The sequence below is a fragment of the Crassostrea angulata genome, chromosome 6, assembly GCF_025612915.1.
Source record: "Crassostrea angulata isolate pt1a10 chromosome 6, ASM2561291v2, whole genome shotgun sequence".
Taxonomy (NCBI): Eukaryota; Metazoa; Mollusca; class Bivalvia; order Ostreida; family Ostreidae; genus Magallana; species Magallana angulata.
Window position 1 is genome coordinate 43,037,456 of NC_069116.1, and position 25,104 is coordinate 43,062,559.

A 25,104-nucleotide genomic window follows, 5' to 3' on the forward strand; every position below is an offset into this window, starting at 1 on the left:
AATATTACATAGCATGGATCAAAGCATCCCAATTCTAATCCTAATTGTTAACACAGCAACCGCTGAGACAACACTAGCTTAGATATTTGTATTTGACTATTTAAAGGTTCTCGTATTAGAGTTACTAAATTTGCTTTGATTAGAATTATGGCCGATATTACTCAAATGGGAATGTGGCCTCCGAGTCTCTTGGTTATAATTTCAAAAATCTATTTGACCGTTAAAACGAAAGGAGGGCAGAAAACAAAGTGAGAACGACATTAGAAAAACCATACATATGCAGGTGGAAACAAAGCTACTTTTCTGACCATGGTGAAATTCTTTAGACATTCAGCTCTCAGGGGTATCTGAGCATGATAAAGGTGCGAGACGATGGTGTCTATAACTAATTAACAATTTTTAATTATCGGCGAGTCAATGTCTATAGTCATGGATTCCTTGTCTATTTAAGATAATTAATTAGTAAAGAAAATGGGTTGAATTGTCTGGCAAATATTGTGGACTGATTGTTTAAATGCATGCTGCTAAAATACAGATGAAACAAAATCATTTGATGTATAATTTATCCATTTAGTTTAACCGATCTTCCTCACGTATTCTGTTATCAGTCTACTTAATTCTTTATTCGATTTATAAAATCTTTCACAAGTTTAAAGATATGTTTTTTTATTTTCTCGATCATGTCGAATGTTTGTCCATTCTGCCCTTGTCTAGGACATTAAATACTTGAACAAGCGTAAGGTTTTCATTTCGGCCTGATGGTAACGTTAACATACTACATGTAGTACCTTGTTTGATAACTCCAAGAACATTTTGATACCTTACATTTTATCCATACATGTATTTCAGTTAATTTGTTGTGTTTTAAAGAAATTTTTTTTGACTAAGAGCTCAAACTATCGTTCATGAGTTTTTTTAATACTCTTAATGTTTTACTAAATTACGAAGCGCAAGAAACCAAATTGGGCAGACAAATTCTGAAAAACAAGTTGCTGTCCTTGGAAAAAATGCAGCAATACGTGGACCCTATGTAGGCCTATGTGTTTCTAACGGAAACGTGAAAGCCTCAAAATAAACAGAGATTCCACCGATTCTAGCCCTTATATGCTCTTATATATTACCTGCAGGGGATACCTCTAATTGAAAAAGTGTCATGATAAATATTGCATGGATAAAGTACCTTTTACAACTAAATCTGTCCGTTGTATCACGCATAGCTCTGACCTTTTACCTCAGAATTTATTTATAAAAATTAATACTTATTACATAAAAATGAATTATATCAATGCACATTAAACGTATAGTATTTGACATGCGGCGAATTTCACTATTTGCGCAAACAATGCGCCTTGCACCACTTTGTTAACTATGCAGTGACAGCTTTCGTGTAAATTAATTTCATATTTTGATGCTTTGACGAATTTCATAATTTTGGTAGTGATCTTCATGAACATCATAATCATGCATTTAGTTTTTTCCCCACGTGTTGGAGTAGAGGAAACGATTTTTGAAAATTTGGCTTTTGATGCATACTGTGGAATCATTAAACTTGGGGGGCCAATTTTCGTGAACTGCTTAAATTTTACAGGTTCGAGCGGACGTAATTCCGTGTATTTTCGTATACACACATAAGGATTATGACTTTATAGCCCTAATTTATTAGTTCGTGAGGGTGTATATTCGTGGATGAGAGGTAGTCACGAATTCCACGAAAATTGAGCCACCACGAAATCTAATAATTCCACAGTATTTGGCCCCACCTATGGCGTCCCAGGGGTGATAGATCCATGAATTTCACAATTTAGATCCCTCTTACCAAAGAGATGTTTCACACCAGATATGGTAACAACTGGTCTCGTTATTTTCAAGAAGTTAAATATGTATAATTGTTAACGCTCGACGATGGACGACCCTGCGTGGTTCCAGGGTCAGGGGTTTAGGCCCAAGGCTGGGACCAATATGGCCATATAGAACAAATATATTAAATCTCTACTCCTATGTGTATTTTCATGTCCATGAAGCCCTCGACCTAAATTGTGAAATGCATGGTCCCTCGGTCGGTTGTGGGGTTCAGGCCCTAGGATGGGGGCAATATAGTCACATAGTGAAAATGTATTGATTTAATATTTTTCTTACTATCAAGCCATGACAGAAAAAGTCATGCTATCATGCTCAAACTGTCCTGATGTTAAGCTCAAGGCCATTGGACAGAAGTTGGGGCTTTTTATCGGGGGGGGGGGGGGGGGGTATAAATTTGATCATATTATAAACATGTATTTTTACTTGATGTAATTATTGTTTGTCATCCATAACAATTTTAACTTCATCTTCGAAACTACATGGGAAATTGTCACTAGGAAATATGCGTTCTATTTTAGGAAATCTACTTTATCCTATGTTTTGTGTACATGTTCTTGTAGAAAATTGCTGTATGCATTTTATGTGTATTTTTAATGAAACTGAATATTATGAAAGGCATCTCTTTTAAAAATCTAATGTTCTAGTTTTGTTTTGTTTTTTTTGGTTTACTGTTTTTTTTTACTGCAAAATGATTTGTAAAAGAGAATAAATAAATTTTCAACTCTGTAAGTTAAAACATGAAAATTGAATTATTTCCCTTCGTAAATTTTCCAAATAAAAAAATAATAATAACAGAGAGAAATGTCATTGTCGCAAGCCACGGTTTTTGTGTCCATGCATTTTTGCGACGATGGAGATAAGTAAGCAAATAACGTACGTTAAACACTGTCAACTTTTTAATTACAATCACTGGTGCCAGTTGTTTATTAAACGACGAAAGTGGACAGAATCTACAAAGTGAGACTATTTGCAATCTTTGTTTTAATTTGTTGAACCTTTGTTTTTAAAATGCTTTTGTTTTGAATTGCCTGATTTATCAACCTTAAGACAACGCGCTTGACATCGTTTGCCAAGACTTGGGCTATTCCAAGTTTTTTCTATGTATAGCGTCCGCGGACGGATTGGTTTTGAGATGTAAAAATTAAGAAAAAACCCACAATTGTTGTTCACAAAATTAGATCGCTTTTTTATATGTCGGGCTCAGGATCGCAGTTTTAAATCCGGATCAGAAATCAAATATAACAACATTCAAAATGGAATTCATATAGAAGGTATTTGGTATTTTTGTATTTTTGTTACAAAATGAAGAAAATACTTCAAAATATATAACAAATTTTATTTTGTTGAACCTTTAAAGTTGTGTTTTTTTCTAAGGTTTGTGGTTTTTTCCTGATAGAAAGACAGGTTTTTGAGTTTTGGGTAGACGCTAAACAAAGAAAAAACTTGCAATGGCCTTGTCTTGCGGAGACCATGGACTTGGTTGCCCGCATTTTTCTCACGTAATTCGGCGTTAATTTTCTTTTTTCTTAGATCACTCTAAAATCCAGTCGTAGAATTTCGTAAAATCTCTTTCATGACCACTAAGAGTGTCTACCTTTGTGTCCAGAATGAAGACTACGAGCGCAAGCTCGTTGGTTTTTAGCTTAATTCTATAATATCTTGAAAAATTTTACATGTGCCGGAGCCATATTATTCACATACTAGATTTGATATGAATTCATTGTTATTCTTTATAATGGCAAGGAAATAATATTTTTCCCTTTATAGCGTTAATAATTGTTCATACTTCAAAGTACTTATTTATAAAAAAAAAATCGAAGTGGAACAGGAATTTGGAATAAAGGCGATTCTTTATGACTCCGATTAACACTTTATGATGATGTGTGTGTATTTGTTTATCAACACTTCAGTGTCCTTTTAAATCCAGGAAATGGAAACATTGTCAACAAAAAAGCCCGATCAGAAATACAGTTCCATACTTAACATTCAGTAAGACTCGGGTGGAACTGACCAGGATATCCTATCTCTACTCGACCTGCAAATGTTTTATGTGAGAAAAAAAAAGTCATTCTGAAAAACTTACCTCGATCGCTTAAGTACAGTACTTTTTAAGATATTTGGAGAAAACCCAAAGACTTTTTTAATAAAGCCAATTTGGCTTGAGATGAACCGTGACGTTACCAGGTCAACGGCTCTGTAAGGGAAACAAGAAAACTGTATGAAAACTGTGGTAGACTACACACATTTAATTGATACATGTACGAACTTAATTTTGAAAGCGAGTGAAAAGAATTCGCAAACATGACAAAGTAATAAAAGTTACCATGTTTAAAAAAACACGCACTGTTAATTACCCATTTGAATTATCAGATTAATTACTTTTACAATTTGTTTTCCCATGATAATAATTTTCCCTTGATTGCGCCAAGGTGTATGAGATGACGAAAATCATAAAGTCGTTGGGTATGTTGTATTGTAAACAACATGCAAGTACCAGTATGAATGTATCATTGATAATGTCAAACATTTACGAGGTGTTCCGAAATTTTCCGAATGGATAAATTAGATGAAAAGATATCAGGTATTTTCAATAAAGATTAAAAGTAGGGGTAATAATCTTTATTTTTCATTCGGGTCAATTTCTCAGAGTAAATATATTGGAAATTTTAAGAGGAAATTGTTAAATAACGATTTCAACTGTTTTCCGCTTAAAGATATGTAATTATTTACTAAGGGGCGGAAATTAAAATCTGACACAGGGTAAAGTGTAAAGGAAAAGTTAGATAATTTTTTATTGGCTCTTTGGTTCCCTGATAAAAAAATTAATTAAATTTTATTATACATCTCCTCTTGAAAATAAAATTTGCTCAGTAGTTATTAGGAATAGAAACAGACTAGCTGGCTCTGCTTCAATTTCACACAGCTTTTTTTTTTTAACTTTATTTGATTAATTCAAACGAACTACAAATTCAAGTTGTTTATAATCAAATCGAGTGATGAAATCCATAGAAATCCAATGAAATCCAATGAGAGTAAAAATTGAGTATTTAAAAAGGTATGTAAGCAATGTTTAAAACCCTGAAATATAATTACTGATGCACATTGCAATAAATTTGACGGTCTTATGCTCTTAAATGCTTCAATGATCATAAAATGGCGTCCAGTCCTTTGAATAGCTAATGTCCTTGGCATGATTTAGGTGAATGGATGCGCACACACGTACACACGTACATGTATTCGTCCAACTCTGAAACGATAAAAAAGTATTTTAATACACATTTTTATTTGGAAGTTTTCTCTCGAATAGTGGAGTTGAGGAAAGGGAAGTTTATCGCCAGTATAGTGCTAGTGCTGTCATTTTTAATCTACGTTGAAGCAACGCCTAAAAGGAAAGGAAAGCATTCGCTCATCAGGTATATCAATTTAACAATGTTTTGATTTGTCAGTTCATATATTTATTTATTTATTATAATAACGCTCCTGGCAATTGCTGTGCACCTGTTATATTCACTTACGCTTCTTCAGAATGGCTGAATGTGTATCTCTATCTCTCTATACACTTGTTACGCGTGGTGCAAATGTACTTAATTTAATCGCCCGAGAAAATGCTTTTGTCGAGCAAATGATATTTTTTTTTATGAGTATTGTTTTGGCGTTGAAAATGTAGAAGTTTTTCAGAAATCTCTGTTTCGAAAGTAAAAAATCTTCGAATATATGCGCAGATCGGGTTATTAAACAGGAAGGTAGATAATAAAAATAAAATAGGTATTTTCACGATATGAATATCATAATCATGTGTCATTACTCAACAGACATCAATACTAGTATTGCAAAATGTAAAATTCCAGAGGATCATGGGCCTTCACACTCGCCCGATGACAACATAAATCAGAAAATTACCGAAAGTAATAATAATTAGAATAATACCTTGTACCATATATGACTGGTTCCGATAAAATGAAGAAAGAATGTATTGTTAGATCAGCAGATCTATGCACTATTTCATATATTGTGCAATGTGTGAAGCACTAAAGAAACACTCAGAAAAAGGGAGAGGGGGGGGGGTAGATATACATATATGTCATTACCTCAAAAAGTAAGGCCAGAACCGTTCCGCTCGTCATCGAAAGCTAGTAAGATTTTTTTTTGTCTTGGCTTTAATATGTATATAATATATTTGTGTAAGTTATCATACTAGATCAAGATAATATTATATAATATAGTGTATGCAAAATACATCTCTGGCAAATTTACCTCAATTCACCATAATTCAATGAAGTGAGTAGTTTTTTAAAACTCAATTTTAAAATGTTGCCAAATAAAAAATTGCAATCATCTTGTCAAATATGGTCTTGGAAGGAAAGTGTGAGGAAAGAATTGGATCAGGCTTTTGCATTTTATATTTTTTGTTTATTTGAATACTACGTTTGTCATTAGTGAAGGTTCAAAGATTAGGATTATTTGCTGGAAATTGCTTCACTTCTCAAGTTAAGCATCATTTTCTGTATGTGTTTTACGTTACATGTAAATGTTGTTATTTTAGAAAGCGGTTTCTGTTTCAAGTATCGGTTTTAGTTGATTTTCCTTATAATCTATTATCCTTTGATATGATGAACCGATATTTATTATAATTCATAAGTATTTGATTACTGTATGCATTATTATAAGGATCTTATATTTTCATGGTCCGAGTCTTTCTAGTTTGCTCACTGGTATTAAATTATTACATTTACATCACGACATGCAAGTATGTTTCCCGCTTACTATTTCCTACGGAAATTGATTGTAATTTATACGTGCATGACAAGACAAAAGAGTCTACGCAATAAAAAAAAATACGACTTAGCTGTCGCTGTGAAAATCAGTGCATTCTTCTAATTTTTCAAACCTGTTATAGACGCATTGTTTAGCTTTTTAAAAATATGTCAACTTTGATTCAAGTAGTCATAATTAGTCTTGTTTCATTGTTTATTGATGTTTTTTTTTTATTTTAATATTTTTGCTGCTTATTTGCGTGAAATATTTCTTAACCGATCAAAGCTAAAGCTACACTTAGAGCTCGAACTCACTGGACTTGCACGGACTGACCTCTGACTTTCTAGTAGACTGTAGTTACCATGGCAACCTTAACATTGGCTGTTCCTTCTGTGTAACGTTTTCATCGACAATAATAGATAAATAATAATTTACGTACTACTTTTTTTTATGGATAATAGAATGTAAGATTCAAGATAGATGCAAATAGCTGTATAAGCAACATGCTTTCTTTGGTGCTTTACTCGGCAATGAAGAAAAAATTACATTACTTTCCTTTAAGCCAGAATAAAACAATGTACAAGCAAAAGCATTTTATTGTTAGAACAGAGCTTTGAAAATTCATCAATCAAAAAGAGGCATCAGGGGTAATGAATGGTCACTGACCAAACATTGCCAATTGTTACCAAATAACTATGTATAGGTACATGTGTACTTACTAAAAAAAATCCCTAATATCTGGAAAATCCCCAAAATAACAAAAAAACCTGCAGGGAAATCCTAAAAATTAACAGTTTTACTGGAAACTCCTATTAATACATTACATTTAGCTGCACTACATGTACCCGCCTTGTCTGCAACATAGAAAAGGGGATACTTTTTATTAATCGTCGATATTTACATGTCTGGCTTTTATAAAGTTAACACATTCTACAGAGCTAGGAATTAAAGACTTGTTTTCTAAAAAAAATTTCTAGCTTATTGTCAGACGTAAATGTTTTCATATCGATTGTTATTTATACTTCAGTCAATGTCAGCCCTGTATTGTTTTGATGAAAATTGTTATTTTAGTATCATATTTTCAAAACTTGCTAGTGTTCTTTCTGATATAATAATTATATTCATTAATTTATTTTGATAATTAAAATATACATACATGTATGTTGTGTATTTTATAAATTATATCAAAATTGACACTTGTCAAGGTGTTTAAAAATAACGGATGTGAAGGTATTGAAAGTAGATATAATTATATTTAAAACACTTAGATTATTTTTGTGAAACTGTCTGTGCGTGAATAGCTGTCAGATAGAATGTACTCAAATGCACCGTAGCTTTTTGGAAACATGGATAATTGAAGTGGTTCTAAATAGACATTGATCGTCAAACACTAAGAATTAATTGTAAATACTCGAGCAAGCCCTTCAAACACTTCATCATCTATTATGTCCAGTGGGATTCTTTTTAGTTACTCTTGTATGATTTATTATATTGTATATATATTATTAATTAACCGTTGCCCTCAGTGATCCTCAGTTGTAGACTAGACCTTGTATTGTCCATACTATCCCGTAGATCTTGCATTTTCACCGCACTCATAATTACATGTACGAATATTTGAAATGTATTTCTACCAAATGTACCTTCTAAACCTTCAATCAAAAAGATATCACAAGGTCATAGCTAAAGTCAAGGTTAGAACACAATGATATTGTTTAGAGTAAGAAAATTATGACAGTTTTATGTTTTGTTTTGCGTTTGATAAATACCAAGTGCCCACCGGTTTCTAAGAAAGAAGGCCAAATACAAAAATTATGAAAAAAATGAAGGTCGTGTGAGAGGTGAATTATGAGATAGCTAAATTATTCTCACCTGTACACATTAACATTTTTCAGTGTCTTTGTCTGTGCTTTTGTAACGCTTAGTCCACAAGTAGATATTTCACCCATGAGAAAATGACGTACATATACCGTACTGTGGGGCGCAAGAAGGGGTTTTTCTAATAATACGAAATGAAAATAATGTAAATATTTCAATAATTTAATATTTTATCGTAGAATTGCTGAAAATTACATACAATATATACATGTATAGTAATCGGGCTTCATTGGATATGATCATGCCCCGACCAAAACTTCTAATATCACCTCAAAATACTCAAAAAATGATTCCTAATTTTCTTATTATTGTGTCTGAACTTTGAATAAAAAAAGTTATTTAAGAGATTCTGTGAAAATGAGCTTGACACTGAGGAAGGAAAAAATTCATAATTTGCAAGTGCTGCCACGGACGTAAATAGGACAGAGGGGCGGATAGACACGAGACGGAAGGAAAGAAGGCGAACATAACAAACACTGTAAGCCCCCGTCATACAAATACCAAAATTTCTCGATACCAAAGAATTACTGCTTTTAAGGACATAAGAGCTTTTGTTTAAATTATATATAATTCACCACGTGATCTCTAACACAGGTAACTTTGTGAATACAAGTTGTCCGTCCTTTGACGTGTACGATAACACGCATTCTGCTAGGCGGTAATATTTGTCCTTGCATATTTCAATTCATTCCAATCGCGTGATTATTTACTTCATTTCTCTGAGATATCTTTAAGAGATTATCGGATTATCGGTTATGTGCGTTACTTATTAATCTACTTGTTAAATTCTTTTCGAACATGTAAATTGTTGACATCAGCTACTGGTTTTTCTATCAACAATTAATGGCTATTTGTGCTGACCGATATTATGTTAGATAATTTTTCTTCTTCAAAAAATGGCAACATGCAGAGAGAGAGAGAGAGAGAGAGAGAGAGAGAGAGAGAGAGAGAGAGAGAGAGAGGGAGAGAGAGAGAGAGAGAGAGAGAGAGAGAGAGTCCAGTACTGTTATAGTACTGTTATTCTAATTTTAGATTACTCATTACAATATTATCCCCCCCCCCATGCATTTGAAGTCTATATTGAATGGTATTACTTTTAAATTAGAAATTTGCAAAGTTGATCCCGGGAATAACTACTTAATTTGTTGAAGGATGCACTTTTGCTAGTTAGATAACTTCAACAATTGAATACAAAAACAACTTCCGACTTTGTCACTTACTATTATGATAATGTAAGAATCGCTGTTAAAGCAAAATTAATTAAATATATTAAAAATAACACTCGGTTCTAGATTTAGACGCTTTTAATAAGCCGAGGTTAGAAAACTACTTGTTTTACATTTAGAGTCACAACTCTCTTAGCGACCACCCGCAATCAGCGGCCACTCTTTACCAGCGTCCAGTTTTATTTCCCCTTAACAAAGAATACATTTTGTTTAGATATTGCGTTACACAATCAGAAGTGTGCGTTGGTTTCAACTATTAAAGGTTTTTTTTCAGTATGACAGCCCGTGCTTCGTCTGGAAGGAAACTGTGCCAAACATCCATTGTGGTATATATTACGCATCACTCTCTCACAAAGAATTAGTGTAGAATTAGTAGAGAAAATGAAGTACGGTATGCATCATATTTGGCAAAATACGGTATTCAAACGTGTAAACTTGTTTTATTCCACACAGCGATATCGGCGTAAACAATTATAAATAAAAAAACAAAATACTGATTTATTCCTAGCTCTCTAATTGGCTGATATCCAACAATCTAGAAAAAAAAACCCGTAATATTCACCTGCACGTGGCTTAGGAGGTCAATATAACATTTGATTTTCTCTACATTGGACTAAAAATAGATCGTCCAATGAAAGATCTCGTTTTTCAATTTGTTCGGCTATGGTTTTAAACTAAAATTTAAAAGCTGCTTGGTCCGATTTTTTTGTAATTACAGTATCAAATTTTTTTTCATACAAATCATTTATCTTAGAAAGTTATGGACTTTCTCCTATTTACACCAGCAGAATCAGTCTCCTCTTAAAGTTAGAAATATTCAAAGTAAATAAAAATAATTTCTCTTTGGGCAAACGAAAAAACAAACCAAAATGCATCACGGGAATGTTTAGAAAAGGAAACCCCTTGGTTTCGTCCCCCGAATAATTGGGGTTATTCAACCCTCATGCTATGCATCGATTGTAAAGAAAGCAGACTTTGGAAATATTAGCGAACAAAACGTACACATGTTTATTTGTAATTTGTCTGATCATTTCGACCTTTATTTAAAGCGATGTCAAATTCGTAATACAACCATACCCGTCTCGTCGTCAGGGGTGAAATTTACCATGAGGCGAAATAACGCGGTACGTTTTAATGTCGCTTGTTTTGTTAGCAAATTTTGTACGTATTTTTCTTCATTGAAATTTGGCATAATTGACGGGTAAAACTACTGCATTGTCTATTATTATACATATACTAAGCATAGCCATCGTTTAAAAGCGTGCATAAAATTTGATATAAAATCGGACCAAGCAGCTTTAAGTTTGCTTGATATTACAGCCAATTTGATATGTATCAATTCGTCGCTGAATCATATAATAAAACTAGAGCCGAGCTCGTTACAAGCAACGAGTAGGTCCTCCGTTATAACTTCAAGCCAAGATAGGATTGTCAATCAGCCTTTATAAAACCACCGCCTCTCCTTACACTTGGTAGGATCTGACAGGTATTGATAGGAGGTCATCTTACATAGGAGATCATCTTCACATAACCAAAAATTCTGCCCAATCAGGGCTTTAAAAATGAACTGGAACGTTTCAGAAGTTGATAGACAAGTTAATTCATGTCTGTTTTCTATGAACCTCCAACTGCAGATTATTGAAGAGTTACCCCTCTCATAAAACAAATAAAGGCATGTATGTGATAAATTGGGGTTATATTTCGATTGTATGCAAATGTAGAGGTAATGTGAAGATGGCCTCTTATCGATACCTATCAGACCCTGACGAATGTAAGGAGAAGGGGGGGGGGGATATCTACCGTTTTTAAACTACAAACATTTTTTATACCACTGCAGATTGGTAGTAAACTATATACATGTACATTAATTTGTAATACAAAAACATAAACAAATCGTGTTGAAAACTCTAAGTCTGTATAAATAGATGATGACTGTTTGCATAAAAGGAGGAATTTGAATCGGGACTGGTAAGGATACAGTCTTTTATCTAAATTTTTTGGGGGCAGTGATAATAGTTTAAGTGAATTTAAGCAAAAAGACCAAAAAAAACCCCTAAAATTTAGAAAAGAGAATCGACGAACTGTACAGCCACTCCCTGCTTTGGGAAAAATGAAAAAGTTTGCAGGGTTTTTTTTTCAGTCATACAGCTGCAACAATATATAGGAATAGAGGCCATATACACGAATCTCCCAGAGCTCCCACTGGATCAAAAATCCTTTTTGCCACTTTAGTGCGGCACGAATATCGACCTATGTTTTACAATTATTTCTATCATATCACATATACGTGTTACTAACTTGTTTTTCACGTACATGTATGTATATTTGCACTCTCCTTATTGATATGTGTCTATTTGTATCACTAAATGATTTCTAAGTAAAGATACTGAAAATCTGCAGATCTTAGTTAGAGAGAGAGCAAAACACTTTTTATATAATGAAATAAATATTTATGGATTCATACACATAAATAAGAAGATGGAGTGAAAGTCACAAAGACATGATTTCTTCTGTTCTTTACTATTTCAGAGTGGCTACAATTTTACGATCTCCCATTTTAAAAAGTCAGATGTAAAATGTTCTGCTGGGTTTTAAGTCTATTATGTGTAACTTTGAGAAGTGCATCTATTTTGGGGAGACAAATATGTTGCTTTTTTGTTAAGTCAGGTGAATTATGTTCTAAGGTGTCTCAAAGAAATAAGGAAACCATCGACATTTGCACTACTCTGATGATTGCTATGGCGACCGACCGTATTGCATAATTAACGTATTTCATTAACTTTTAAACATGAGAACAAATACATGTGTAATTATTATAAATTCAAGATCTTTGACGTAAAACGTTTAACAGCAATGAGTTTGTTTTTACAATGAAGCAAACGATCATACATGATAACTACAAAAGTGATCAAGTGACAGCTATCTATAAAAAAAAAATTAAAATTGTTTAAAAATTCATGTGAATATTTTTTTGAAATGATCACTGAATCCCTCAATTCCGTACAATTCTTTTATCGTGCCAGCACCTACCGCATACATGTAATAATGAACACGGAACTTTGATTCTAATTGATTTGATTTTAAAGGGAGTGAACATGAAAAAAATAATTGTTGCTTGATAAATTTTAAAAGCCTTTTGAAACTTAAAAATGAGGTCTGTTACCTTTTTGTTTATTTCTATCAAGAGATTTTATCAATTTAACACTCTCAGTGAAAGGTTTATGGAGGTAATCCATTATTCCCCAGCATGCATCTGTTCTCTGACGTAGATCAGCCACATTGCTGCTGGTGACTGGGTCAATGTTGGAACTAGGCCAGTGTTTATGTACAGAGTTGATAAAAGTTACGAAGAAAAAATATGCCTTGATGTGAAGAAAAATTTTGTGTACTGTCATGAGAAGACAAGGATTTAGTACATTTCTATAAATGAACCTCAGATAACTATTTATGATTTGTACAAAAAATGAATACCGGTAGATAAATTAATTTGTAAAATCTAAGACCATCACATTCCAGATGTTTGTAAGGAGATGTGGCAGTCAGTGTTTACATAAATAAAATGCTGTTTTTAGATTTCAATTTGAATTAATATAAAAATTGTAATTTTATTTTCTTTGTGGGATTTCTTACCGTTACTTTTTATTTAAATGCCCTGGAAATTTTTCTGATTTGTTTTTTTTTTTATACATAAGATCTTGATGATATGTACGCCGGCTCTGTTTATGCTGTCAGAAGAATAACAGGACTAAGACACTTTTTAAAAGTCAGGATGCTGTGCAATGCACCTTGTGTGCTCATTTATGTAGCACACATAATGTTCAAACTCATAAACAAGAAATTCCCGAGTGCAAGAAAAAATAGGTCACAATAACACTGATCCACGGACATTCCATTCTAGTTACATGTCACATTAACTGCTGGTGGGAATGCATCATTCTGAGATCCAAAATCTTCCTCCATAAACATCGTTTAAAATGACAACTCTTTACATTCCTTTCAAGTTTCCATTCACATTTTGTATGGCATTTTATCTCTGTTACTAAACGTGTGTAAAAATGCAATGTGTCCCACTGACGGCAGCATCAGTGCTGCCCTCTCTTAGATGCTTAGAGATAACCCAGCAGGGAGGTAATGATTTTAACAATATGGCAGCGCTCATGGATTGCAAGAATAAGTTATTCTAAGTGGTATATCTTTTTACTGAGGAAAGCTCTGTCTAAACGGTTTTCAGATATCATTATACACATCAAACACACAAATTTGAGCCCTTGATAATTTTTTCATGTTCACTTCCTTTAACGTTGAACACTTAGATAATGTTTGATTTTTTAAATTCACTTTTACTTTGTACACACTGCTAAATTTTTGTACAACTCTTTTGAAAGAAAACTTTGTGTACGTCGGATGTTAACTCCGGAGTTCCAATGCTAAATCAACTGTACAAGTAAGATAAACTTATCGTTTCGTCTTAAACTAAGGTAGTTGAATTAAATTTAATAGTGGTGTTTGTACAAATTATCAATAAACATGCACGTGTGATAAGGTAGAAGCACAAGAAACTACAGCGGATCACTTGTCCAGTCGCGCGGGATTTCCTCGGCTATGTGCGAGGGATGATCATCATTTAAAGGGGCATGGTCACGATTTTGGTCAAAAATTATTTTGACGATTTTAATGTTTACAATGCTTAAGTAAGACATTTTTAATAAGCAACCAAAATTTGACTGTCATTCGTTGAGTTATAAGCAAGTTGCAGAGGTTACAATTCTTTGCTATGTAAACAAAGCTTTTGTTTACATTTTGATTGTTAAGGTGAAAATTCCCGTTTTAGACCTAAAATGAATGTGTTAAACATTAGGTGCTGTTTATTTATGCTTAAAATGAGTAAGAAGATACAAAATCAGCTTTAAAAGATTTTTTACAGGTATATTGAACCTATGTAAACAAAAACAGGGCACGAGCCTTGTTTACATTTCAAAGAATGGTGAGCTCTGTGTCTTGCTTATAACTCTACGACTGACTCTCAAATTTCATTTTATTATTGAAAATGCACTCCTAAAGCATTGCAAATAATAAAAACAAAAAATAAAATTTAACCAAAATCGTGACCTTGCCCCTTTAAAGGTTTCATCTTTGTGTGGTTTTTGTGTTGATCTTATACATTAAACATAATTTGTACAATTAAGAATATTTAAGACTTACAAACCCACCTTGAACTATGTATGACGATGCTTCTGATTTGGAGTAATATCACCTTTACTATTTTTAAGAACACTTTCTTTATTTACATTCTATCGGTTAATGAAATCAATTGAAGATGAAGAAACTTTTATGGCATAAAATTAAAACAGTAAAAAACTGTTCTTTTGTTTGCGGCTAAAGTAAAAACATTTAATATTTAAGACGCGAATCGCGCATGTGTATTAGATAACCGCTGACCGCTGGGTAGTCCAGCCGCGACCGATTTTATCGGCCGCAGGCGAGGGATTGATTACGCACAGAACCCAGAAGGATTTGAAATGCTTGCAGTATATTGACTAAAACATATTAAATAGACGTTAATTATACCCCCGCTCCGAAGGAGACGGGGTATACTGTTTTACCCTTGTGTGTCTGTCTGTCTGTCCGTCTGTCTGTCTGTCCGTAACAAAAATTTCTGTCGCATTTATCTCAGCAACTATTTATCGCAGATGCTTGAAATTTTTACACAGTGCTTGTTAAGGCATGTCATATCGTGGGATATATTTTTGTACCAATCGAACGTCAACTTCCTGTTTAATGACGACTTTGTTTATTTTTAGCCAAAATTTTCAAACAAATTTTTGTCAAAGATTTCTCAGCAACTGTTTATCGCAGATGCTTGAAATTTTAACACACTATTTGTTTTGGCATGCCATATTGTGGGATATATTTTTGTATCAATCGGACGTCAACTTCCTGTTAAATAATGACTTTGTTTATTTTTTGCCAAAATTTGTCAAAGAATTCTTAGCAACTGTTTATCGCAGATGCTTGAAATTTTTACACAGTAATTGTATAGGCATGCCATATCGTGGGATATATTTTTGTACCAATCAGACGTCAACTTCCTGTTAAATGACGACTTTGTTTATTTTTAGCCAAAATTTTCAAACAAATTTTTGTCAAAGATTTCTCAGCAACTGTTTATCGCAGATGCTTGAAATTTTAACACACTATTTGTTTTGGCATGCCATATTGTGGGATATATTTTTGTATCAATCGGACGTCAACTTCCTGTTAAATAATGACTTTGTTTATTTTTAGCCAAAATTTCAAACAAATTTTTGTCAAAGATATCTCAGAAGTTATTTATCGCAGATGCTTGAAATTTTTACACAGTGTTTGTTAAGGCATGCCATATCGTGGGATATATTTTTGTACCAATCGGATGTCAACTTCCTGTTAGATGAGTACTTTGTTTATTTTAGCCAAAATTTTCAAACAAATTTTCGTCAAAGATTTCTATGCAGCTATTTATCGCAGATGCTTGAAATTTTAACACGATATTTGTTTAGGCATGCCATATTGTGGGGTACATGTATATTTCTGTACCAATCGGATGCCAGCTTTCTGTTAAATATCGACTTTGCCTATTTTGCATATTCACATCAGAGCGGGGGTATCCCTAGTGAGCATCGGCTCACAGATATCTTGGGTTTTTTTACTGAAAAATCCAAAGTTCTATGTCCTTTTATGCTTAAGATTGGGAATGACATTGCTTTCGTTAATCAACAGAACGATTTATTATTTTTAAAACACACTATCGGTTGATTCAATTTAAGAAGGAAAAACATTTACATGTGTATGTATTCAAAATTAAAAACAATTCTATGTGCTTGCGGCTATATAAAACCATATGTGTAGTACATGTATAGATACCGCTGAGCGCAAAGTAGTCCAGCTGCGATCGATATCCTCGGCCGCGGGCAAGATCTAGGTTACGTAATGGTACACACACGCAGCTCAGATCCCAGATAGATTTCAAATGCATGCAGTATAATAACTAAAATGTATTACACAGAACTTTTTTTTTTTAGATCCGTAATACTAGAATGGAAAAAGAATGTTTATATTTTCTGTTTCTCCTTTTTACAGAATTGTTCACTATAAGAACTTAACAAAATATGACTTATAGTCCTCACATAAAAGCATGTATACTTAAAAAAAAAAAGTTTTCTTATGAAGGCATCCCGTATAAACATTTATACTGGTATTCTTTCTGTGATAAATTTATGTCATTTGTACGCACAGACTTTCGTTAACTTGGCCAAATTCCGCGAGTACTAGTCAACACGTATTATTCTTTACCCTCATATTATGCAATACCCGAACACAAAAACAGTTTTATGAGATCAATAAAGTCACAAACAACATTTTTGCAGCGACGCACATATCAAAAAATTTACCGTTTTAGAGTTATAAAGCAAAAACTTTTAATGGATCTAGACTCCTCAATTTAGGGGCTAGTCCCTGTTTTATGGTATCAAATGAAAGCTCTTAATATTCTGCACAACTTTTGTTCTATATGTGTTTAAGAAAAAATTACAACTAAAAAGTTATTAAGTAAAGATATAAGCAAAATTTAACATTTTTTGAAACATAAATTTCAATGTAATTTTTTTTTAAAAAGTATACGTGGGTTAATCAAACATGTAAAACTATGAGGACAACGTTCAAGATGTCTACATTAAAGATTTGTAAATTAAAACTACTTGCTACGGATCAACTCGGAGCCTTTGCAGGTACACGAGACCCACTTAAAATATATTCAAAGGGGAATAACTCAAAACCGGAAGTAGCAATTTCACAATATTTTGTGCTTTAGTGAGCTATTGTCATTTCCAATAGACGCTGAAAATTTGAATAAAAACTAATGACAAACAAGCGAGATATTAAAGTTTAAAGAAACGTCTAGAAGAAAAAGAAGAAAATTGTATAAGGTCTCTCGGTGGAAACGGAAGACCTTAAAAATAATTGCTGTTTTTCGATCAATAGGATGATTTAGCTACCCTCGAAATTTACAATAATCCCCATGGCCCCGGCTCGGTGAATATAGATATTCTTGGGTAGCTAAATCATCGTACTGACCTCAAAAACAGCAACAATTGTATAGTATTTTAGTTTTCTTGAAAAAGTTGGGGGTATCATTATGATAAGTCATAGAATAAACTATGGGTAAATTTAGTTACTACACATATAATGTGTGAATGACTTTTGGGATGCGAACAGGAAAAAGATGCCACTTGTCTTAAGTGGCCACTTTCAAAGTTTCTCCGAGGTGGCCCTTAAAACAGGTTTGACTGTATCTGCATTTGAGTTGACAATCAAAAAATATCTAAATAATAGCTAAAAAAAAAATATTAATTACACCTTATATCCTGTTTGTGAATGATTCTCGGCCGGAATATTACAACTCTTGTAAGATCATTCTTAAGACAATTAAATACATTAATACTAATGTATTTTTTTCTCTCCAAGAATGTCTACACAATAAGTAAATTCAAGTACATGTACAACTTATCGAACTCGTAACAACGTGGTCGTCTATGACAAGTAAATCCTATTTTTTATCACAAACACTGATGTTAATATAGGACACGAATCTATTGAGGTTGGAGGTAAAATCCATTAAATTCAACGATGAAACCTTAAAATAACAACAATAGAGATATTATAATCCGTCCAGCCAACACCTCAAATATCGGCTGAGGGACGACCTTATTTTGTTTAAAATTTTTGAACCATTTTAACAAGACCTTTGACTTTCAGTAGGGCGTAGCTATCTATTCCATGCGTCAAACAAATTTAAAATGACGCGGTTTCAAGCAAAATATGCATCGATTGCGTATTCTTAGCTCAAAAGCCAGACAAATCTGTTTGACACAACTATCCAAAGTCCAAGCTCTTGTTAAAATGGTTCTAACATCCCAGAAAAAAGTCAATACATGTAGTCTTAGTCCCACTAGTCAACTAGTCAAATGAGAGATTTTCTCAAGCATCTTAACTCCCAACATTGTTACTTTGTTCTGTTGGCCAAAGATGAGTTAGATTCTTTTGAAATCAGCATCTATACCTGAAAACCATATGAAGTGGAAAATAAGAGTTCCATAGTCCAAAGATAAAGATTATAGACATTGAGATTCATTAGATGATCATTTTGGATTGATTTTAGTCTGTGAGGTAGATTTTGGTTTCTTTGGGGGTGTATTTAGGATACAAGGGCTCGTAACGTACATTTGAATATTATCATCGTAGTATCAATTTGGTTCAATAGGGCGGATTGGGATGCCAAAACATTCTGTAGGTTTAAATGTTCAATGAGATGTCACTGATATTCAGTAAGGTACTATTTAATGTTCACTTTAATACCGTTGAGGTTCATTAGGGTATCATTTAGGTACGTATATCTTAAGATACAAATACATTTTATTATCAATGGGGAGAGGGAGGAGTGTCATGAATAAAGGTTCATCAGTATACATATGTATCATTAGGGTTCATGTGGGTTCATTTTGGAGAACCCAACAAATAAACTTATATTAAGTTGACAGTGTTTTATACAATGCGAATGTGTCGTACGTGTTGGACGATAAAGTAAGGTAGGCGTATTACAAGTATAATCCTCGTGACGTCTCGGCCCTTTTCCTGGTGGCCAAAAGTGAAAGTTACATGTACAATGTATAGGATCCCTGACGTCGTAAGGAAAAGACCTTCCTTATTTAGTTGTAAAATAATTATCTTAGTTAACTTAAAACTTAATAAAGTTCAACATATAGGAACAAGAGTAGAAATAGGAAATCAATATATATATATATATATATATATATATATATATATATATATATATATATATATATATATATATATATATATATATATATATATATATATATATATATATATATATATATATATATATATATATATAGTTGTTTTGGGTAACGAATGATATTATATGAGGAAGTATTATATAGTATTATATATAAGACAAGGAAATCCATAGGATTATTGATCATATTTTAGTTTGCCTTCTTGCACATTAGGTTCTTTTTAAGTGTAACCCCAATTGTTACAGCACAGATATTTTTTTTATATATATATTTAAATAATCTAATCTACATACAGGATATTGCAAGAACATGTGAGTACATGAATTTTTATCACATTGATTGTTTGTAAAGCACAATATATAAAGTTTCATTGAATTAAACTTTTAATAGTTAATAATTTTATATGTACTAAGCAGATGTTTTCAACAAGACTGTTTTGGGACAAATTCTTATTACAAATTACAAATATACAAATTAATATTATCTGCATGTTAAATACATGTATTTTGTTATGTCACTACTCTATGTATCTACTTTTATGTATGTACATATTAAGCTTAAACTAATACATGTATATCATACATTTCTGATAAGTTTCTCAAATGAGTAACTAAGAATTGATTCATGACTTAAAGGTACGGGTTTTAAGTCAAAGAAAACTTAGTAAAAATGTTCAAACTTGAGAAATTAATATGATCAATAAAATTCTATCGTGAACTTTGGCATTTTAAGGACGACGGACCCAATTCACTTCTACAATAGTGATTTTCATGAAAATTTTATATGAGTTAGAGTGACTAAAGATATATAAAAATCAATAAAAACAAATATGAAAATCGAATAAGATTTTTAGTAGGGACCATTTCAAAAAATGGTTGTGTTATGTTTGAACATAATGGGAAAGAGCGTTCTTGTGTGAGAGATATATAATTTTTAAAAATTCTGCAATACTGTATACACTGGGCGAAAATAGCCTTGTTAACAGTAGATTTTCCATCCAAATTAAAATATGACACTTATTTGATGGTTTTGAATTAATATCATTTAAAAATGACTATGACATCTTAACGATGTTTTTTTTTTACTCGAGTTCGAATTGTCAAATTTGGATTGGTGTAACTATAAAGTTCAGTGGCCTGGTTAGAATCTGTTTTAAACACTTTTCATGAAAGTACAATGTATCTAAGGCCAGCATTTTTATTTTTATTTTTAGTTTTACAAACCAGCCGCTTGGTTTTCTGAGTTTTTAGAAAAAAAATAAAATTACAAAAAGACCTTTTTTTTCCTCCCCGACAGCAAATTTTTTACGGAATTGAATTTTTTTGGTTCGAAATCGAGATTTAATATCGGGATCGATATTGTAAAGCAACTACTTCCTGTCGAATATGGCGCGAGAAAACGTTCACATAGAACCTAGGTTTAGATTTATTTTGGCCTGGTTTAGTCTGAAATTTGTTCGCAGTGACGGAAAATGCCGAGATCAATGACTTAACGAGGCCTAGGCCGAGTGCAGTGCAGTCAGTTTCATTTGCATTGTGACGTTATCCTTTTGCTTGGTTGACGCCATGGCGTTATAGTTTCAACTGAAGATATTCAACGAAATTTGTCGAAAATAGCTCGTTTGAGGCGTGAAATTGATATCATATTGTAGAATGAACATAAATGTCTTAATGACCCTTAATATGTGATGTTATATATTTATTTATTACGTAAATATGTCTGAATGTTTCAATAATACTATAAAATTCACCATTTCCGACAATGTCATACAAAAAATAGCCATTATCTGACAAATCTGGGAAATTGGGTATTCAAACAACAACTTTGATAGGACCTCAGGAACAAACCAGGAGGTAAAAAATTTTATAGTGACCATTTGATGCCTTTTTGCAATAACTTTCATATGTAGAACAGAAAAAGAAATCCATAGGGCAGAAGTTAAAAAAAAAAATGCGCAAAATCGATACATTTAAAGCAGAATTCCACAAGGCCCTATGTTAAAAATTAATAAAATAAATAATCAACTTTGAGATGGACTCCTAAACAAACGATGTGGTAAATGTCTGATTTTTTCATCTTAAAAGAATTTTTTTTCGGTAGAAATTTATGTAAAGAATTTCATTAAAAAATCTAGGTCAGAACAAATTAGACCCGGCCCCGTTAAAAAGATCGAACAATGTTGTCAAACATGTGTTGCACGTGGAAAGGAGCCGGTCACTCGAGCATCCAAAATGCAGAAAAAATGAAATTCTAATATCATTTGTTTAATCAACGAAAGAAAACATATTCTATAGCAACATTGTCTAATATATAGCATTCCTTACATGTATTTCAACCAATAAATTTCAACAAATAAATTGGCGAACTATATGTACTTAGCTAAAATGCTTATATGATACAACTGTAAATAAAGATTCTTTTAATGGTAAATGACTCGATCCCTATAAAATGACAAATGGAAATTGCTATATGTAATATCGAAGTTATATGTCTAATATTGTATTGTACTTTTTCAGTGATATGTTACACAGATGACATACTTTTCCCATGCTCCACTTGATGCAGTTACACACCACTATCATGAAGTTGTTATTCATTATATTGATAGAATAAAGATGATGTCATAAAAGGTTTTATTTCCTCCTAGAGAACTTTTACAATTTTGTGGTTCGTAAACCTAACAATGAAAAAAATGTTAGTCAAAAGTGATTTTTTTTTTATTTCCTCCTTCTACGGAACTTCATCATTTTGTTGTTTGTAAACCTAAAAAAAAAATGCTGGCCTAATAGATTTGAAAATATTCTAAAACATGACATTCGGTGATTTAATTATTTGAGAGAATTGGGCTTTTTCGGCACTACAAAATAAATTCCGAATATGAAATGAAAAGTGCTTAAAATCATTTATATAGTAAAAAGCATATCTAAATCAAAGTACTGAAGTGCTGACAGGGGCTGATTTTGTTCATTACTTTTTTTTTAAAAAATCAATAGAATTTAATCAGTTGCATAAATTTAAAAAAAGATAAAATTCAAATTAACTTAACTGAAAAGAAGAAACTCATTATGATTGGTTAAATTGGTTGGTCTTGCCTCAGAGAGTGCTAGTAACTAAGGGAAAACATCATGATTATCATCTAAAAAACATATCCATGAAATGAAGATTGGTCTTCCACTGTTTCGCTGTCTGAGAAAAGGTATTTTCTATATTTTGCAGATCATTACAAGAATGATGGATGAAGTGGATGACGATTACGAGGATATGGAAGCGCCACTGACACCGCCAGCGAAGAGGGGAGATTCAGAGTTGGAGTACTCGGAAATCTATTTTGGTCGGTCAACAACAAACCATTGGTCTGAAAAGCCTGCTGTATCTGACGAAAAAGTTAATGAAGATAGTGTGTTGTACAGTGAAGTGAGAGTAGACAAACGTTATGAAAACGTTGAAAATGATGGAGACGTTAGTTGTTCTAATTTGACTGATTTGAATGGTGGCGGTAGTACTTCAAAAAGCGACACGAGCAGTGATAAAGATTACATAGAGATGAATGATTCCGAATACTTAAAGAAGAAAATGGAGCCTCGTGTTTGTGTCAAGGAAATTCCGAAAGGTAGCGAGCTACAACTCTGTCGATATAGCGGCGGTGACTACTGTACGCTTCAATCATATCTTAAAAATCAATTGGTTTCCACAAAACAAAACGAATCAAGTAGATACAAGTCAAAATCCAGCACTGAGAATTTGTTTTTTACGGACGTTGCTAGCATTGAAGATGGAAAAATTGTTTTAATCACGTCGTGTGGTGAAGTAGTGATACTCGCTCCTGATGGAAAGTTCTTGTTATTGGAAAAGTTCGACGCTGTGTTTGATAAATGTACCGTCATTGGCAAGCACGAAATAGCGGTGTCCTGTGGTTTTCAAATTCGGTTTTTCGTGCTGCTTGAGGAGGAGGTGAAAGAGGAGGATGAGAGGTGTATCGACTTTCAGTACGATTCTACAACAGTACATGGGCTTTCCTATAGCATGCACACTTTTGCGATGTCTTGTAATCTTCAAAGTGTTGATTCTTCTCAGAAACCGACAATAATTCTTTACGACATGAGAAGAAGGTCTAGCAGAACTATACCAACTGTTCGATTTGTGTTTCCAGGCGAAGTTCTATTGAGCTCCGACTGTAAAAAAATATTTGTTGCTGACCAAATCAAAAAGACAGTAACTTGCCTTGATGATGAAGGAAAGGTTATGTGGGAGATAACTGAACAAAGAAACCCAGTGTCACTCACTTTAGCTAACAACATCCTAGCAGTAGCTTATGAAAACTTTACAAACATAAGGTGTTATCAGTATTCAAATGGCAGTTTCCTCGACTGCATTCAAATAGGACCCCTTGTATCGACAAGAACAGTTCTCCTCGCTAATAATTTGACACATATTATCATCTGTCCCTGCGAGCACTCAGCTGATCAGCTATTTGATTTGGTTGTGTTTGTTCCACTTAAAAACATGAAGCGAAATGGTTTTAAAAAGAAATTGTCTAAAGTTTTGTTTCACAAATGATACGTACATGTAGTAGAACCAGATGTTCTGACGATAACTAGTGTATGAAGTTTAACTTACTCTATAATAGTATTTATTAGCATGAAAAAAAGACAGTAACTGTTGTTCTCAAAGCATGCCATTGTTTCTATTAGAAAAAAAATTAACCATTCTAGAGTGCGATATTCAAGACTAACAAATCTTATTCAGATGTAACTAGAAGTCCAGAACCAGCATATGTTTATATGTTTTCATGTCGCATGTATATCGCTGATGATTTTAAAAAATAATATTCCGGGCATGTTGACTGTAAATATAGGTTAACATTTTAAATGTATCAAGGTCATGTCACTGTTTTCAGAAGTCACGAACGGACAATTTAGTCATTTGTCAATTTCCAATTTCACTAGATCAGTATCAATCAAGGTCTAATGTCATTTCTGCAAAAAGTCAAGATTCAACAAGGTTATCTGTAATTGTTATTAGAAGTTATAACTGTATTATTTTACTGTTACTTTTATCAATATATAAATAATTAGAATAAGCATGTCAGTTTCCGAAAGTTCTACAGACTGTAGGTCATTGTTATTCACAATTTTCCATAACATTCACTATGTTATGTCTTAATAGACATAAAAGAATATGATTTAATATTGTCTTGCGTCTTTCCTACTCGATTTATTATACCTACAAGTTCAAATGAAATGAGCTTAAATACACGTACTGTGCAATATGCTGCCAATAAATATTCCATAAAAATTATTATTATACCTCATTATGATTATTCTATATAATTCTGATTGGTTCTAGACAATCACGTGCCAGGGCAATACCTATTTTAAAAATCTTCATATTTCCCTGCCATCGTCATATTTTTCATTATATCCCTCCCCCTCGAGTTTCTATTCCATGCTTATAAAAAAGTTATATGTTTATTGAATAGCATTTGTTAAGATTTCGCGGTAATTCTTTTAGAGATAACTTGCTTCTTATGTCGA

The 25,104-nt window shown here is 32.7% G+C and overlaps 1 protein-coding gene across 4 annotated transcripts; it reads left to right on the plus strand.

The window, feature by feature from the left end:
* Window positions 1–5,069: 5,069 nt before the first annotated feature.
* Window positions 5,070–24,966, plus strand: LOC128188222 (uncharacterized). Of its 4 annotated transcripts, none has more exons than XM_052859139.1 (2): window positions 5,070–5,273; window positions 22,787–24,965. In XM_052859139.1, the coding sequence occupies exon 2, from the start codon at window positions 22,799–22,801 to the stop codon at window positions 24,125–24,127; it is 1,329 nt and encodes a 442-aa protein (XP_052715099.1). In that variant the 5' UTR covers window positions 5,070–5,273; window positions 22,787–22,798; the 3' UTR covers window positions 24,128–24,965. The 4 variants fall into 4 exon arrangements, with proteins under 4 accessions (XP_052715099.1, XP_052715101.1, XP_052715100.1 ...); XM_052859141.1 differs by lacking the exon at window positions 5,070–5,273 and adding an exon at window positions 8,788–8,971 and having other exon boundaries at window positions 22,787–24,966; XM_052859140.1 differs by lacking the exon at window positions 5,070–5,273 and adding an exon at window positions 19,744–19,881 and having other exon boundaries at window positions 22,787–24,966.
* Window positions 24,967–25,104: the final 138 nt, after the last annotated feature.